Source organism: Mobula hypostoma, chromosome 4 (assembly GCF_963921235.1).
Source record: "Mobula hypostoma chromosome 4, sMobHyp1.1, whole genome shotgun sequence".
In the NCBI taxonomy this organism is placed as follows: domain Eukaryota; kingdom Metazoa; phylum Chordata; class Chondrichthyes; order Myliobatiformes; family Myliobatidae; genus Mobula; species Mobula hypostoma.
The window spans coordinates 35151475-35170366 of NC_086100.1; the positions used below are offsets into that span (position 1 = coordinate 35151475).

Consider the following 18892-nt stretch of genomic DNA (forward strand, 5'->3'; position numbering starts at 1 on the left):
AATGGCAAAAAGCGAGCGAACAGCACATAGAATATCAAACATCCAGAGGTCCAATCAGCATTGGGAGCAGAGCACTGTGAATTAAGTAAAAGTACAAGAGGGCAAGCAGGGTGGCCATTGTCGGGGCAGCCATTGTTGGAGTAGTCCAGTGGTGAGAGTAGGAGCATCAGGCTTTGACTCAAGAGGCTTCAACGAGGAGAGGCTAAGGCCAAAGAAACAGGTTAGAGAATTCGGTCTTAGTTTCCCATTGTACAGTGCAGGCAGGATGGCAGATATGGCAGCGGAATGTTCCTCCTGCAGGATGTGCGAATTCATGGAACCTGATAGTCTCCCTGAGAGGGAGGTTTGCTAATGCTATTGGGGAGGGTTTAAACTAGATTTGCAGGGGGATGAGAACTGAAGTGAAGAGGCAGAGGATGGGGCAGTTGGCGCACAAGTCGTGACAGCTTGTAGGGGAAGGTTCCCCAATTAGTTTTCCACAAGGGCCAAATTATATCAAGCATGCCAAGCCAAGGGCCAAAACGTCCAGGGTTTTTTTTCATTGCGCCAGTAAGCTGTTTTATGGGCAGTTGTTGTTGCTGCTATTACCATTATTATTATTATTAGTAGTAGTAGTAATAATTTAGGCCTGGGATTCTCAAAGCCTGTGTTGTGGATCACACAAGAAAAAAAAAATGCACTCTTGAAACAAAGTAAGTCCAAAACGAACTATTTAATTATGACTCTAGCTATCACATTGAGAACTCATTTGGGACTTAAAATACACACACACACACACACACACACACACACACACACACACACACAGGTGTCCTCACCACTTCTCTTCCACACAGAGTTTTAGTAGTACTGCCTTTTCCACTGTTTCTGTTCTCTCATTTAATCTATTTGTGCTTTTTAATTAAGCTAAGTAGCATTTGAAGTATGAAGTGTAGCTATAAATGAAATTATCAGTATTGTTGTTGTATTATTATACCACAATAAGATTGACAAATGGACAATAATAAATTGATTCACTCACCAGTCAGTGAGAGAAGTGACAGCGACGGGATGAGGTAATCCTTCTGATGTCGGGCCTGTATTCTGTTGTGGCAATCCTGAGGCACTGGCCAAGATGTGCATTGGAGAGTCTGTTTCTGTCCTGGTTCTTGATAGAGTTCATTGAAGAAAATGATGACTCACATATGTATGTGGAGAGGAACAGTGTGAGTAGGAGCATTGCAATAGCTCTCGTGTTTTTGAATTGAGCTTGGGGAACCACGTTGATCCAAATGTCACTCACCCCAAAGTCCTTGTGTTGTGCTTTGAGTAAAGCAGATGTTCCCATTTCCAAGACCTCCATCTGAAGAGTTGCCTCATCTATGGAAGGCACCAGCCTTTTGGCCTCTGCAGTCCACTGGCCGTCAGCTGAAACGGAGAACGGCTGTCTCAGGAAGAGGAGGATGTCACCTGAGAGTTTAGGGGAGCTTTCAAATCGTTCCCTGAAGTTTTCTGCCAGGCTCGTCGCAAAATCCTTCATTACTGGATCCTCGCACATTTCATTCTTCTTGCAGTGCTCCCGCAGACGTGGAAAGTGCAACTTTCTTCCGTGAATGTCTCTCTCCAAGAGGTTCAGCTTTGACCAGAAAGCTTCAATCGCCTCATACGTGTCCACAACAGTGTGATTGTTGCCTTGTAATTACAGATTAAGTTGATTTAGATGAGACATGATGTCACACAAAAAAATAACATGTGCCACCACCTTCGTGTCATTTAAAAACCTCTTAAATCCTTGGGCTTTTTGGCTGTGCAGTCTGGATAAAAATGGCACAAGCTCATCGCGCAGGTCACACACCCTCTCCAACACACGGCCTTTGCTCAGCCAGCGAACATCATTATGCCGCAAAAGATCTCTGTGTTCCGCTGACATTTCCTCCAGCAATGCTCTGAAAAGGCGATGGTGCAGACTAGAACTCTCACGAACAAAATTTACCAGTCTTGTCACAGTATCCATCGCCTCTTTCATTTCCCCACACAGTTTAGTGCACAACACTGATTTGTGAATAATGCAATGAAATGCTAAGAGTGCTGGGTTAACAGCGGCAAACCTGCTTACCAAGCCCTTGTGTTGTCCCACCATCGACGGAGCCCCATCGATGACAATGGACACAATTTTGCTCACATCCAAGCCATCCTTCTCAAAGGACTGTGTCAATTCGTTAAAAATTATTTCCCCAGTTGTGCGCCCAGACAGAGGAAGCAAGCTGAAGTAGCTCTTCCTGGAAGGTCTTCCCATCAAAAAATCTTGCGAACATAGATAGCTCTTCCATATCAGTTCGGTCACAGGACGAGTCTATGGCTAGTGATATGGCTTCTGCTTTCTCCAAATCGGTGAGTAGGTTGGAAAAATACTCCTCCGCTAAAACTTCTACTTTTCTTGTTGCTGTGTTAGCCGACAATGGCACCGTCTTTAATAGCTCCACAACTGTTTTCTTGGTTTTCTCATCATGACTTAAAACTTCGCCAATAATATCAATTGCACACGTTTTAATCAACTTGGCATCACGCGCTCTACAGGGGCGTTGGTCAAGTGTACGGTGTGGGATGAGGTTAATATAAATTAGAGCAGCCGCACACTTTATTTACATGTTATGACAGGTGCGTTCACATAAGTGCCAATGGGTTGGTGCGGTCCAGACATTTGGTTCTCGTGGTCCACTTATTGGGGTTGCCTGTTGTAGGGAGTTTATGAGGAAGGATAGGCAGATAACGGAGCAAAGAAGCAATCAACCAGATGGTCTGAGATGTGCCTGTTTTAATGCAATGAGTACCATAAGTAAAGTAGGTGAATTTATAGCATGGATCAATACGTGGAACTATGATGCTGTGACCCTTACAGAAACTTGGATGATTCAGGGGCAGGAATGGCTGCTGAGTGTGCCAGATGTTTCAAAAAGGACAGGGAGGGAGGTAAAAGAGCTGTGGGGAATGGCACTGCTAATCAGGGATAGTATCACGGCTGCAGAAAAGGAGGAAATCATAGAGCAATTGTCTACTGAGCCATTGTGGGTGGAAGTCAGAAGCAGGAAGGGGGTAATAACTCTGCTGGGTGTTTTTTATAGATCCCCCCAATAGTAGCAGAGACATCAAGGAGCAGAGAGGGAGGCAAATTCTGGAACGGTGCAATAATAATAGCGTTATTGTGATAGATGATTTTAACTTTTCCTAATATTGATTGGCATCTCCTTTAAGCAAGGGGTTTAGATGGGGTGGAGTTTGTTAGGTGTGTTCAGGAAGATTTCCTAATGCAATATGTAGATAAGCTAACTAGAAGAGAGGCTATACCTGATCTGGTATTGGGAAATGAACCTGGTCATGTGTCAGACCTCTCAGTGGGAGAGCATTTTGGAGGTAGTGATCGCAACTCTTATCTCCTTTACCATAGCACTGGAGAGGGATAGGAGCAGACAATTTGGGTAAACATTTAATTGGGATAGGGGGAAATATGATGCCGTTAGGCAGGAACTTGGGAACATAATTTGGGAGCAGATGTTCTCAGGGAAATGCATGGCAGAAATATGGCTAATGTTCAGGATGGTAGGGTAAAAGCACCATGGTGGACAAAGGATGTAGAAAATCTAGTTAATAAGATAAAAGCTTAGGGAAGGTTCAAGAAACTAGGTACTGTTAGAGCTCTAGAAAATTATAAGGGTGCCAGCAAGGAGCTCAAGAATGAAATTAGGAGAGCTAGAAGGGGCCATGAGAAGGTCTTGGCATGGAGCCGGAGGAGGTAGCGGAGGTATTTAATGAATACTTAGCTTTAGTATTCACCAGTGAAAGGGACCTTGGCAATTGCAGGGATGACTTACAGTGGACTGAAATGCTTGAGTGTATAGACATTAAGAAAGGTATTAAGTTAGATAAATCGCTGGGACCGGATGAGATCTATCCCAGGCTATTGTGGGAAGCAAGGGAGGAGATTGCTGAGCGTCTGGCAATGATCTTTGCATCATCAATGGGGATGGGAGGAGTACTAGAGGAAGGTTGCAAATGTCATTCCTTTGTTCAAGAAAGGGAGTAGAGATAACCCAGGAAATTATAGACCAGTGAGTCTCACTTCAGTGGTGGGCAAGTTGTTGGAGAAGATCCTGAGGGGCAGGATTTATGAGCATTTGGAGAAACATAATCTGATTAGAGATAGCACGGCTTTGTCAAGGGCAGATCATGACTTAGGAGCCTGATTGACGACTTTGAGGATGTAACATGTAGTGTATATGGATTTTAGTAAGGCATTTGATAAGGTTCCCCATGCAAGGCTCCTTCATAAAGTAATGAGACATGGGATCCAAGGAGACCTTACTTAGTGGATCCAATTTTGACTTGCCCACAGAAAGGCAAAGGTTCATATTCTGTATAGAGGATGGTGACCAGTGGTGTTCCACAAGAATCTCTGGGACCCTTCCTCTTTGTGATTTTTATAAATTACCTGGTTGAGGAAGTAGAAGGGTAGGTTGGTAAGTTTGCTGATGATACAAAAGTTGGGGGTGTTGTGGATAGTCTGGAGGGTTGTCAAAAGTTGCAGCGCGACATCAATAGGATGCAGAACTGGGCTGAGAAGTGGCAGATGGAGTTCAACCCAGATAAGTGTGAAATAGTTCATTTCGGTAGGTCAAATTTGAAGACAGATTATAATATTAATGGTAAGACTCTTGGCAGTGTGGAGTATCTGAGAGATCTTGGGGTTCGTGTCCATAGGATACTCAAAGCTGCTGCGCAGGTTGACAGTGTTGTTAAGAAGGTGTTTGGTGTGTTGGCCTTCAAGAGTTCAAGAGCCGTGAGGTAATGTTACAGCTATATAAGACCTTAGTTAGACCCCACTTGGAGTGCTCTGTTCAGTTCTGGTCATCTCATGACGGGAAGGATGTGGATGCTATAGAGAGAGTGCAGAGGAAATTTACAAATGCCTGGATTGAGAAGTGTGCCTTATAAGAATAGGTTGAGTGAACTTAGCCTTTTCTCCTTGGAGTGACGGAAGACGAGAGGTGATCTGATAGAGGTGTATAAGTTGATGAAAGACATTAGGATTATATTTGTAAGAAGTAGTTTAATGAACTGTCAGCAGGGTGTTGCCTTTGGTTGCGTTGGTTGCTGTCATCATTTTGACTGAGATGAAGCAGAAGATGCTCAAGGCACAGCAGGCCAAGCAGCACATTGGAGAAAAGAATGGAATTAATGTTATAGGTTGCTGACCTTCAGCAGAACCAGCCATTTCTGGTGAAAACTGGAAAAGCTGATAACCTCAAATTTGGTGTTGTGTTCCAATAGCAATAATGTGCCTATTGAGAAAATGAGGTTCAGTCCCTTAAGATTAATATTCAAAGTACATTCATTATCAAAAGAATGTATGAATTATACAACCTTAAGATTTGTCTGCTTACGGGCAGCCACAAAGCAAGAAACCTGAAAAAACCCAATTTAAACAAAATAAAACCCGGCACCCAATGCGCAGAGAAGAGGGGGAAGGAAACACAAATAGAAGTGAGCAACAGCTTTCTGAACCAAATCAGGTCCTTAGATCTGAATTGCCAGAGCAGCCTGAGTAAGCCCAGACCTCAGTCTCAGTTCATCATATTAATGGGGCAAATCGCCATGAAGCTCGCAGACACAGAGCATAGCAGCCAGGGCAGTCTCACAGTCTCAGTGTCACGGAGAGAAGAGTGAACATCGCGGGAGAGTGAGCATAATCAGCCTGATCTCATTTCCGGTTCCGACACCCTGCCTTTCTAGTCTATCTGGGCCAGTGTTTAAAATGTCCAAACAGCGGATTGTGCTTCACATTAGGACCCTGCCCTGTCCCCGTCACAGTGAATTACAGCGGACCTAGACCACGCTGCTCAGTGTTTCACTCTGAGCCGAGACTTCATTGCCCAGCCTGAAGTTGTTCTCAACGTCTCCAGATCAAGTCAAGTCACTTTTTATTGTCATTTCGACCATAAACTGCTGGTACAGTACACAGTAAAAACGAAACAACGTTCCTCCAGGATCATGGTGCTACATGAAACAACACAAAACTACACTGAACTAAGTGAGACAACACAAGGCTACACTAGACTATGTAAGACAACACAAAAACTACACTAGGCTATAGACCTACACAGGACTACATAAAGTACACAAAACAGCGCAGGGCAGTACAATAAATAATAAACAAGACAATAAGCACAGTAGAGGACAAATTACAATATAATAATAAATGATGTAGATGCCAGTCTAGTCTCTGGGTATTAGGGAGCCTGATAGCCTGGGGGAAGAAACTGTTGCACAGTCTGGTCGTGAGAGCCCGAATTCTTCGGTACCTTTTTGCCAGATGGCAGGAGGGAGAAGAGTTTGTATGAGAGGTGTGTGGGGTCCTTCACAATGCTGTTGGCTTTGCAGATGCAGCGTGTAGTGTAAATGTCTGTAATGGCAGAAAGAGAGACCCCGATGATCTTCTCAGCTGACCTCACTATCTGCTGCAGGGTCTTGCGATCCGAGACGGTGCAATTCCCGATCAGGCAGTGATGCAGCTGGTCAGGATGCTCTCGATACATCCTCTGTAGAATATGGTGAGAATGGGGGGTGGGAGATGGACTTTTCTTTGTCTTATTCACACTCAGAGACAGGTGGTTGGCCCTGCACCAGTCCGTTAGCCGCTACACCTCCTCTCTATATGCTAACTCGTTCTTGCTGATGAGACCCACCACAGTAGTGTCATCGGCGAACTTGATGATGTGATTCGAGCTGTGTATTGCTGCACAGTCATGGGTCAGTAGAGTAAACAGCAGTGGACTGAGCACACAGCCCTGGGGGGCCCCCGTGCTCAGTGTGATGGTGTTGGAGATGCTGCTCCCGATCCACACTGACTGAGGTCGCCCAGTCAGGAAGTCTAGGATCCAGTTGCAGAGGGAGATGTTCAGGCCCAGCAGTCTCAGCTTTCCAAGCAGGTGCTGAGGAATGATGGTGTTGAATGCTGAACTGAAGTCTGTAAACAGCATTCAAACGTACGTGTCTGTTTTGTCCAGGTGGGTGAGGGCCAGGTGGAGGGTTTTGGCGATGGCGTCGTCTGTTGAGCAGTTGAGTCGATACGCGAACTGCAGGGGGTCCACTGAGGGGGGCAGCAGGGTCTTGATGTGCCTCTCAAAACACTTCATGATGATGGATGTGAGTGCAACGGGATGGTAGTCGTTGAGGCAGGACACTGAAGACTTCTTCAGCACGGGGACGATGGTGGCGGCCTTGAAGCACGTTGGAACGACAGTGCTGCTCAGGGAGGTGTTGAAGATGTCAGTGAGAACATCTGCCAGCTGGTCTGCACATCCTCTAAGCACTCTGCCAGGTATATTGTCTGGTCCAGCAGCCTTCCGTGGGTTGACCCTGCGTAGAGTTTTCCTCACATCGGCCACGGTAAGACACAGCACCTGGTCATTGGGAGGAGGAGCGGTCTTCCTCGCCACCACGTCATTTTCTGCCTCGAAACGAGCGTAGAAGTTGTTAAACGCATCTGGGAGGGAGGCATCACCCGCACAGTCAGATGATGTTGTCCTGTAGTTGGTGATGTTCTGAATGCCCTTCCACATGCGCCGCGTGTCACTGCTGTCCTGGAAGTAGCTGTGGATTTGCTGGGCGTGTGCACACTTTGCCTCTCTGATGGCCCTCGCTGTTGTTAGGTCTGCCTTGTCGCCTGCACTGAAGGTGGAGTCACGGGTCCTCAGCAGCGCACACACCTCCGTGGTCATCCATGGCTTCTGGTTAGAGCGTGTCATGATGGTCTTGGCCACAGTGATGTCATTGATGCACTTGCTGGTGTAACTAGTCACTGATGCTGTGTACTCCTCTAAGCTGGTGGAGTCGCCATCGGTTGCAGCCTCCTCAAACATGTGCCAGTCAGTGTGCTCAAAGCAGTCTTGAAGAGCAGAGATGGCTCCTGCTGGCCAGGTTTTCACCTCCTTCAGAACTGGCCTGGAGCGTCTGATGAGCGGTCTGTATGCTGGGATTAGCGTAACAGAGATGTGATCTGAGTAACCGAGGTGGATGTGGGGCTCCGCCTGGTACGCGTCGGGGATGTTTGTATAAACAAGGTCCAACACATTCGCCCCCTCGTCACAAAGTCTACATGCTGATGGAATTTGGGGAGCACTGACTTGAGGTTCGCGTGTTTAAAATCTCCGGCGACAATAAACAGTCCATCAGGGTGTGCATTCTGCAGTTCGCTAATAGCCCCATACAGTTCACAGAGCGCCTCCTTAGCGTTAGCGCTGGGGGGGAATGTACACACCGACTATAAGGACAGTGGTGAATTCCCGTGGTAAATAAAATGGTCTGCATCTAACAGTCACAAACTCCACTAGCGATGGGCAGTAAATAGAGACCAGCACAGAGTTCTTGCACCATTCCATGTTGATGTGTATACACAAGCCACCACTGCGAGCCTTGCCGCACGGAGCTGCATCTCTGTCGGCCCGAAACAAAGCGAGCCCGTCTAGCTGAATGGCGGCATCCGGAACTCTGTCTCTAAGCCACGTTTCCATGAAAACGAAAGCGCAGCAGACTCTGAACTGATTGGCTTGGTGCTTACAGCAATCCAACTTCCCACCGGGGTTAGTTGGATAGGTATTGAAACTCCTCTGCCTTGACTACTTCTCTCCGAGTCGCTCATTCCAACTCCATCTGTGTTGATTTTGCAACGCACCAGCATCCCTTTGCCTTTGCTCAGCTATTCATTGTTTGTGATGATAGTTTAGCACAATTTATTTCAGAAGTGATGTTATTAATAATGTTACGTACCCCGTAACTGGGTTGCCAAACCAGCAGAAATGGATCACTCAGTTGGAGTCTGGATTACTAGAACTAAGAAAGTTTTAAAACAAGCAACACAGTAATCGAAAGGATAATAAATGCAACAGTTCAGCAATGATAAACACACATGTGCACAGAATTAAGATAACAGCATCAATCAAGCTCTATCGTTGTCTAGGGGTAAATGACCAATTTCAAAGTGACACAAAGTTCAGTCCAATTTAGTTCAGTTCGCAGTAATCGTTGCCATGGCGATGGACAACGTGGGGGGAGGGAGAGAGAGAACGAGAACGACTGATCATTCAGAATGGCTTCCACTCACAGACCGGCGATATTGCTCACAAGCAGCTTTCGGGCGGGTCCTTTGTGATGTCACCTGAGGTCACCGACTGTGACCCCTCCTCCAGATGCGGTTGATCCTCTGCAGTGAACCCGGCACCCAAGCGAGGGTGGACACACACCGGGTTCCCGCTGATCGTACCTTTCCACCCTGTGCATTTAAGGCTGATCCCCCGATCAGCCGTCGAAGAGCTTCCCACCGACTCATGAGAGGCGCACCGCTTCCAGGGTCTCGTTACCTCAAGTGTCGTGTGTGTCCTGCCTTAGCGAACCTGTCCCTTTTTATCCCCCTGCTGGGGTATCGCCTGTCCATCACTTCAAACAGTTCAGGGTTCAAAGGGGGAGCCGCTCCAGACAGCTCTCTCTCCCATCCCTTCATTACACATCTCCAGATCGCCTGTCCATCACTTCAAACAGTTCAGGGTTCAAAGGGGGAGCCGCTCTAGACAGCTCTCTCTCCTGTCCCTTCATTGCACATCTCCAGATGCTGCTTCATTGTTCCTTATCTCTCCTTCCCCTGAGGACAGGTGGCAGACCAACTGCTGATGCCACTGATGCTAGCCCAGGCCAGCAAACATCTTAATTTATGTGTATTCTCGTCACAATAATGTTGAACTTAGTTAGAGCTGTTGGATCTCTGTTATTTTTCTGATCCTGAGGTTTCTTCTAGGGATCAGAGATGGTGAGGAGTTTTAATTCATAATGATCGTTTACTTTAAAGTTTAAACAAAGTGAAGAGCTGAGGAGCAAACCGGAGATTCAATGGAAAGCAAAGATGGAGAAGGCGAAAAGACTAAGAAAAGAATGGACCCTCTGAAATATCCATCACCTTTACATTCAACATAATTCCTTAGATATGAATAAACCAATTAATGGTTGCACAATTACATCACATAGATAATGTTCTACCACTTAGCCCAGCGGTCCCCAACCACCGGGCCGCAAAGCATGTGCTACCGGGTCGTGAGGAAGCGATATGAGTCAGCTGCCCCTTTTCCTCATTCCCTGTCACGCACTGTTGCCAACTGTCCCATATTTGCCGGGACATCCCGTACATTGAGCCAAACTGGTTTGTCTCATGTGGGACCGCCCTGGTCCCGTATTTCTCCCACTAAGGTAGAGCATTCCTATGAAACCTTTCATGCCGAAATGGCGTGAAGCAAAGAAGCAATTACCATTAATTTATATGGGAAAAATTTTTGAGCGTTCCCAGACCCAAAAAATAACCTAACAAATCATACCAAATAACACATAAAACCGAAAATAAATAACACTAACATATAGTAAAAGCAGTAATGATATGATAAATATACAGCCTGTATAAAGTAGAAATAATGTATGTACAGTATAGTCGGGAAGATGAAGACAGAACCGATTTGTGGGGAAAAATTGGCATGTACGTGCATGCGCACGTCATGCATGCGTACACAGGTGCCCGCGCAAGGCTTCATGGTCATTGTAGTCTTTCCAGGGGTAAAGTGTCCCAGGATTTGACTGCTACTTTTGTCGCTCATTTGGGAGTGAGAAAGTTGGTGACCCTAACTATAAAAGACATGTTCAGGTGAGTTTAACTATACTTGAACACCACAACCCCCCCCCCCCCCGGGGTCAGCTGGTCCACAAGAATATTGTCAATATTAGACCGGTCCGCGGTGCAAAAAAATGGGTGGGGACCCCTGACTTAGCCAATTAAAAATGAGAAAGATGATAAGCCATTATATCTTACACTGCTTTCTGCTAGGAAGTGGGCACAAGCTACCACATACTCTGAAAAATACATGTTAGTTAAAAAATTACAGATGATTAAACAATGACTATAGTCTTGTGTTAATTCAGCTGATATCTTATAAAAGGTAATAAAACTGTGGATTCCAACAGAACAGTGCAAAGAGCCAGAAAAATTAAAGTGTGAAAGATCTGGTCTCTATCATATTAGAGTTGCTCTCTTTATCCATCTCTCCTTCTTTTCTGCAACTCAAAATTTGTTTAATGTCCAACATTTCCTAAACAATATATAGTCTTTGACCTTAAAAGTTAATCATGTTTCTCGCCATATTTGCTACCTTGAACACTTCTTGTTCCTTCTTTATGCATTTACAACTCTTTCTTTTAAATATTGTTATCAAATATCTTTGATCTACTTGTTCTGTAGGTGTGCTCCTGAAAGTCTGAAAACTCGAACATTCTCACATGCCAGTGATACCTGGATGTTTGGTGTCACTCTGTGGGAGATGTATACATATGGTCAAGAGCCTTGGGTAGGCCTCAATGGGAGTCAGGTACTGGACACCATTTCTGTTTACTATGTGTTTTTCAGAATATTCTGGATTGTGTATTTTGTTGTGTCTATCCCTGTAGTGGATTTAAGTTATTTGCATGTGTTGCATCCTGCAGCTGGGTATCGAGTTTGTTCTCTGCATGTGCCTTACAGTGAGTGTATGTCACTCTTTTTGGTCTGTATCAGAACATCTATTAAACACGGGCAGCGCGTGTGTATCTCCAGAAATATATATGTGAATTCTCCACTATGTTCTTATCTGTATTTCAAATGTGTTTGTAGGGCTTTGTATTTTAAAAAATTATTTCTTGGGGATTTCAAATTATTCATTGTGGATTTCCCCATGTATGTATGACATCTTTGTATTGCTATTACGAAGTCTGCAATTAATTTATGAACAAAACTCTTATTATATATGAGTATATGCATGTGCACTTAGCTCTGTTTGTACATTGTATGTATGATTATAGTGCTTTATTTATTCTTTTGGCCCATGGTGTTTGTAGATTGCAACTAAAGATACTATTCCTATTCCAGATTTTGCATAAAATTGATAAAGAGGGTGAGCGGTTGCAAAGACCCGAAGACTGTCCACAGGATATTTATAATGTGATGCTGCAGTGCTGGGCGCACAAACCCGAGGACAGACCAACGTTCGTGGCACTCCGAGATTTTCTGATTGAGGTACGTTGTACTGATGCGTGGGGATCTATTCTAATTGATACCATATCTGTTTCAGCAAGTTGGATCACGCACAGTCTGCAAAGAATGGAGAGATGAGAACCAATAAAAATTGCTTGTGTCAGTAGAAAACAGCATTAAAAATTAAAATGTATTTATTTTTTCTCATTGTGTTTGTTAAAGAAGGTAGCTTGACTTTATCGTAATGTGAAATAGCTGGAGAAAATGCAAACTGTCAGATTATATGAGCAGAGTGTTCATTCAGAATCTACTGCAAAGATTTCAAATTAAATACTATTTTCTACATGTTGCTTTAAACTTAAAATGAAATATTGTTCTTGTTTTGCAGTTTACTAATTCTTAACCTAAAAAGGCTTCATCCATTTGCTTCATGCATATTGCTACAGGTGGAAGAATGATTACCCTGTGTTCCACCCTTCTTGTGGTCAGATGAGCACAGTTCCCATGTTCCCACAATGATTGTTGGGTGTTCCTCTCTATATGGATTGAAATGTTTTTTTTTCTGGTAGCCTGTCCTGCTGCTTCAGTTTCATTGTCAGAAATGTCATTGAAATTAATAACTTTGTTATGATTGAATTTGGTGTCTTCAATCCTAACACACTGCATTAATTAAACAGGCACAGCCTACGGACATGCGAGCACTGCAGGACTTCAGTGAACTCGACAAACTGCAGATTCAGATGAATGATGTTATCACAGTCATCGAGGGCAGGTTTGTGTTTGCAAGTTGCATCCGTTATGTTCAAAGTTTAAAATAAATTTATTTTCAGAGTACATATACGTCACCATATACAACCCTGAGATTCATTTCCTTGAGGGCATACTCAGTAAATCCATAACAGAATAATAACCATAATAGAGTCATCTAAAGACCGTACCAACTTGGGCATTCAACGAATGTGCAAAAGAGACCAAACTGTACAGATACAAAAAGAAAGAAATAGTAATAATATAAATAAATATGCAATAAATATCAAGAACATGAGACGAAGGGTCCTTGAAAGTGAGTTCGTAGGTTGTGGGAACATTTCAATACCAGGCAAGTAAAGTTGAGTGAAGTTATCCCTTTTATCTCAAGAGCCTGAAGCTTGAGGGGTAATAACTGTTGCTGAACCTGCTGGTGTGATGTGAGTCCTGAGGCTCCTGTACCACTTCCTGATGGTAGTAGCGAGAAGAGAGCATGACCTAGGTGGTGGGGGACCCTGATGGTGGATGTTGCTTTCCTGCGACAATGCTTCGTGTAGAAGTGCTCAGTGGTGGGGGTGGCTTTATCTATGGTAGACTGAGTTGTATCCTCTACTTTTTGTAGGATTTTCCATTCAAGGATATTGGTTTTTTCCATACCAGGCTGTGATGTAGTCAGTCACTATAGTCTTCACTACACATCTACCAACAGGTTCTGGGACACCTTCTTCCACCAGGTTATCAGACTGATTAATTCATGCTGATATAGTTGTATTTCTATGCTATATTGACTGTCCTGTTGTACATACTATTTATTACAAATTACAATAAATTGCACGTTGCACATTGAGATAGAGACGTAACATAAAGATTTTTACTCATGTATATGAAGAATGTAAGAAATAGAGTCAATTCAATTCATTTCTATAGAAGTTTGTCAAAGTTTTAGATGTCATGCTGAATCTTCTCAAACTCCTAAGAAAGTAGAGGCACTACGGTGCTTTCTTCATAATTGCCCTTGCTGTGTCCAGGATAGATCCGCTGAAATTATAACACCACGGAATTTCAAGTTGCTGACCCTCTCTACTTCTGATCCTCTGATGAGGATTGGCTTATGGACCTTTACTTTCCTCCTCCTGAAGTCAATAATCATCTCCCTGGTCTTGTTAACATTGAGTAAGAGGTTCTTGTTGTGGCACCATTCAGACAGATTTTTAGTTTCCCTCCAACATGCTGATTTGTCACTACCTTTGATTCAGCCTATGGCAGTGGTGTCATCAGCAAACTTGAATATGACACTGCAGCTGTGCTTAGCCACGCAGTCATAAGTGTAAGGTGAGCTGAGCAGAGGGGCTAAGCACACAGACTTGCGGTGCACCTTTGTTGATGGAGATCGTGGAAGAGATATTGTTGCCAATCTAAACTGACTGGTGTCTGCAAGTGAGGAAATTGAGGATCCAATTGCACAAGAAGGTATTGAGATCTGGGAGCTTATTGATTAGTTCTGATGGTGTTGAATGCTGAGCTGTAGATGCTAAAGAGCATCCTGATGCTGTCCAGATGTTCAAGGGTTGAGTGAAGGGCCAATGAGATGGCATCTGCTGTGGACCTGTTGCTTTGGTAGGCAAAGACCCTTTTTCAGGACAGGTGTCTAATATCCAGGCATGCATAAGAAAAGGCTGTGTGTGTGTAGTGTTGCTACCGAATTTGGCATACTTCTGAATGTAAACTTCGGGAGGAGGAGAAGATGACAGCGCGACACAGCGCGCGCGACCTCTCCGGTGAAATGATATCGTATTTGTTAAATAGGGGCCGTGCACAATTCTGATTTGATGGAGACAGACGTGAGAAGCACGGAGGAACATCTGGAGAAACTTCTGAAATGCCCGGTTCGCTGCCGCTGCTACTGTGTGATCGAGAATCTCTGGAGGGAAGGCCCCAAATCCTTGGCTTTGCCTGTTGCTGGCAGCCAGGGCTGGGGTTGATGGTGCTCGGTGTTGGAGGACTGGTCGGAAGCTCGTAGTTTTTGGACGACTCAGAGTCACGCTGTGGTCAGGTGCTTCCAGGGTGCTGCATTGGCAAGTTTGTGGCGCTGGAAGCTCATGGCAGGGAGAGTTTTCTTCCTTCTCCCATCTGTGTGAGATGATGGGACTTTCGAGAGACTTTGAACTTTTTTTTACTGTGCCCATGGCCTGTTCTTCATCAAGTTATGGTATTGCTTGTACTGTTGTAACTATATGTTATAATTATGTGGTTTTTGTCAGTTTTTCAGTCTTGGTCTGTCTTGTGTTTCTGTGATATCACACCGGAGGAACATTGTATCATTTCTTAATGCATGCATTACTAAATGACAATAAAAGAAGACTGCGTATCCTCATAATCTTAATCTAAAACTGCAGTATAATTGAGCAATTTCAAAAAAGAAGTGGAAATTCAGATGATGAGCGAAGGGGCTTTGCTCATCAATAAACTGAGATGAAAACATTGATTGAAAGTTTATCGCTTTTTGTATTTGAGTGGCATGTGGATGAGAATCTGAGAGAGGAAGAGACTTTCTTCTGTATTAATTAAATGTGATGGAAGAGAAGAAGAAGACAGCCTTAACTTCGAGTGGAGTCATTGGGACGCCGTCATGACGGTGTCTTTTTTAGCAGGTTTTCTTATTTTTACGAGACCGAGTTGCTAGCTCAATGCTCAACCCAGCACGGATGGAAAGCGTACAAGGGAGTCGGCTGGATTCGAACTCGGGAGCCTTCACTCCAAAGTCCGGCGCTGATGCCACTACGCCATCAGCCAGTGAAATTAAATGTGATAGCTCCAATAAACAGTGTAGATCTTTTGGCGCACTTCTGGATACAACTAGAATTGGATTTTTTGACTGAGGTTGTTCATTTAAACTTGGCACTGCCTTCTATCCACCCGCCCATGAGTAATTTTCCACTTGTGCAACACTGGCATGTTGCAAAGTGATTCTGGAAACAGGTTGAAGTGTAGAGTTTCTGAATAGTGTGCTGTTCTTGATGTTAGCTGATCCCCACGAGAGCTTCCACTATTCAGTGCGCTGCCCGTCACAAATATAATTCTGTGTGTGCAACGTGTTTTGGCCAGTGGATCAGGCCCCAAACATGAATGGTGCATATGTAGAATATTATTTCCATGATGCAGGATAACACCAGTCACTGATAATTACAAATATTCATGGCAGATCTGTGTCATTAAAGGCATCTTTAGTTATTATACCACTGTCTGAAAAGAAAGTTGTATTATGCATAGTGAACGGTTACCTTTGTAGTTGATTAATGGAATAAGTTATACCAATCACCAACATAAGTTGGTCCTTTGGATAGATCAACTTTGTCCAACCTCCCTTCAGGCCAAAATTGTATTTATTTAGTGCCCAGTGCATTTCACAAAATAATACATTTTCATTGTGCCTTGTATCTTGTATTCATGCAACAACTTACTGGAAGCAAGTCTATAAAGTGGGAAATATACAAAATCAAAATGCATGTCAGACAGCATACATGAAGAGATAAAGAAGTTAGCATTTCTTGTCATTCAGAGCTAGGAGCAGATAGAAGTATGCCTTCACACATATCCAGTTTCTACAGTGCAGTATACCAAAAATATAGAATATAGAATAGTACAGCACAGTCCAGGCCCTTCAGGTTGTGCCGACCCTCAAACCCTGCCTCCCACCTTAAATTCCTCCATATACCTGTCTAGTAGTCTCTTAAACTTCACTAGTGTATCTGCCTCCACTACTGACTCAGGCAGTGCATTCCACGCACCAACCACTCTCTGAGTAAAAAAACCTTCCTCGAATACCCCCCTTGAACTTCCCACCCTTACCTTAAAGCCATGTCCTCTTGTATTGAGCAGTGGTGCCCTGGGGAAGAGGTGCTGGCTATCCACTCTTATCTATTCCTCTTATTATCTTGTACACCTCCATCATGTCTCCTCTCATCCTCCTTCTCTCCAAAGAGTAAAGCCCTAGCTCCCTTAATCTCCGATCATAATGCATACTCTCTAAACCAGGCAGCATTCTGGTAAATCTCTTCTGTACCCTTTCCAATGCTTCCACATCCTTCCTATAGTGAGGCGACCAGAACTGGACACAGTACTCCAAGTGTGGCCTAACCAGAGTTTTATAGAGCTACATCATTACATCATGACTCTTAAACTCTGTCCCTCGACTTATGAAAGCTAACAACCCCATAAGCTTTCTTAACTACCCTATCCACCTGTGAGGCAACTTTCAGGGATCTGTGGACATGTACCCCCAGATCTCTCTGCTCCTCCACACTACTAAGTATCCTGCCATTTACTTTGTACTCTGCCTTGGAGTTTGTCCTTCCAAAGTGTACCACCTCACATTTCTCTGGGTTGAACTCCATCTGCCACTTCTCAGCCCACTTCTGCATCCTATCAATGTCTCTCTGCAATCTTTAACAATCCTCTGCATTATCTACAACACCACCAACCTTTGTGTCGTCTGCAAACTTGCCAACCCACCCTTCTGCCCCCACTTCCAGGTCGTTAATAAAAATCACTTGATAATATCCAATCAATTTTGTTGAGAAATCCCAGTGGTTTGGCATCCATCACTGAACTGTTCCCACAACCTATGGACTCACTTTAAGTGTCTTTTCCACACCGGTTATCTGCCCTGATGGTGCGGTCACTCATTGATTCCATTATGGTTATTGGATTTATTGAGTATGCCTGCAAGTAAAATCAATCTCAGGTTTGTATATGGTGACATGCATGTACTTTGATTATAAATTTACTTTGAACTTTGATCCAGCACATTTAGTGCTGACTCCCTCTAACACACCAGGGCCTTTGGTTTCTGTGCTTCACTGAAATTTATTGAGTTCACTGAAAAATTTATTTTGCTACTATATTAATTAATGTAATTTTAAAATATAATTTAAAAGTGAGTTTTAGCATTAACTGAGAGTAATCTCAAAAGTCTGCCAGTCTTGTACCACCAAGTCTTATACACGCTAGATTTACAAGATTTAATGGTATTTTCCTTTTGACCTGACAGAAGTTCTTGGTTTAAGCTTTTTCTGTAGTGGAGTGATAAACTGAGAAATGTTGGCCTGTGTTTATATCTATTAACTTAAAAGCCCTTTCTTGCCAAAGCATTGTAAGTTGGCAGGGTTGATCAGCAAGTTAACTCAGAACAATAAACAAGCATAAATCATCTTTCTGTAAAGAGAAATATTAATATCAGCTCTGCATCATTTCCCCCCATCAAGTTACTAGTCTGTTGGTCATTATTCAAAAACAGAATGAAATGTCTGGAGGTGGAGCCACCTGAACCCAAGACCTCAAATAAAAATATGTCCTTAGTGTTCACCCTAAGAAAGTTGTGTTAATCTTGTAAATTATTGTGCAAAGAGGCACTTTTTTTTATTGATATTATGTTGGGAAATATCGTGTTGTGTACTAATATTTGCATTTTCCATGCTCTGTCTTTTTCTTACACTTGAAGGGTTTTCTTCAATTGCTATTCCATTTGTTTCTAAAATGAAGATTGCCTATCTCGGTTATGTTAACTGTAGTTTTATGAAATTATTAGCAAAACTAATGCTTAAGCAATTTTTACCTAGTCATTATTAGTGTCAACAATAATCTTGAGAATCTAAATGCTGCCATAACTTTTAACATTGTTTTTAAATATGAATGTAATGTTTTCCTTTGATTCATGACATGTAAAACTTCCCCAAAGTGTGGTGGTTAGAGATGTTGTATCTGGTATACCGTACAAACAAGCTGCTTCGACAAACCTTGTCCATACTCACAGTGAACCAAGGTAATCGTTTTTTGGGTGAAATCCCTCACCAGAGAGTGAATGATCTTGGAAAATGCACCAAGATTTATTTCATTGTTCGTAAATGTCAGTATATGAAGCTGCTTGTTAATAGCAAGTGTACTAGGTGTGACTAAGTAAAATCAGATGAACAGCCAAGATCCTGGCACCAAACTTAAACAGACCAAATTCTGTACCAGACCAGTCCGTGTTGCAAAGTTCTCCTCACAAACATTTGAGGGCTGGTGTCTGAA

At 43.5% G+C, this 18892-nt stretch overlaps 1 protein-coding gene across 8 annotated transcripts in view; it reads left to right on the forward strand.

Annotated features, from left to right (window-relative positions):
• The window catches only part of tnk2b (tyrosine kinase, non-receptor, 2b), a 255079-nt gene that overhangs the window by 182067 nt on the left and 54120 nt on the right, over window positions 1–18892 (forward strand). For all 8 annotated transcript variants that reach the window (XM_063045579.1, XM_063045572.1, XM_063045580.1 and 5 more), the window contains exons 7-9: window positions 11306–11432; window positions 11969–12115; window positions 12751–12845. In XM_063045579.1, coding sequence (XP_062901649.1) covers window positions 11306–11432; window positions 11969–12115; window positions 12751–12845 — 369 coding nt within the window. The remainder of the gene's footprint in view (window positions 1–11305; window positions 11433–11968; window positions 12116–12750; window positions 12846–18892) is intronic.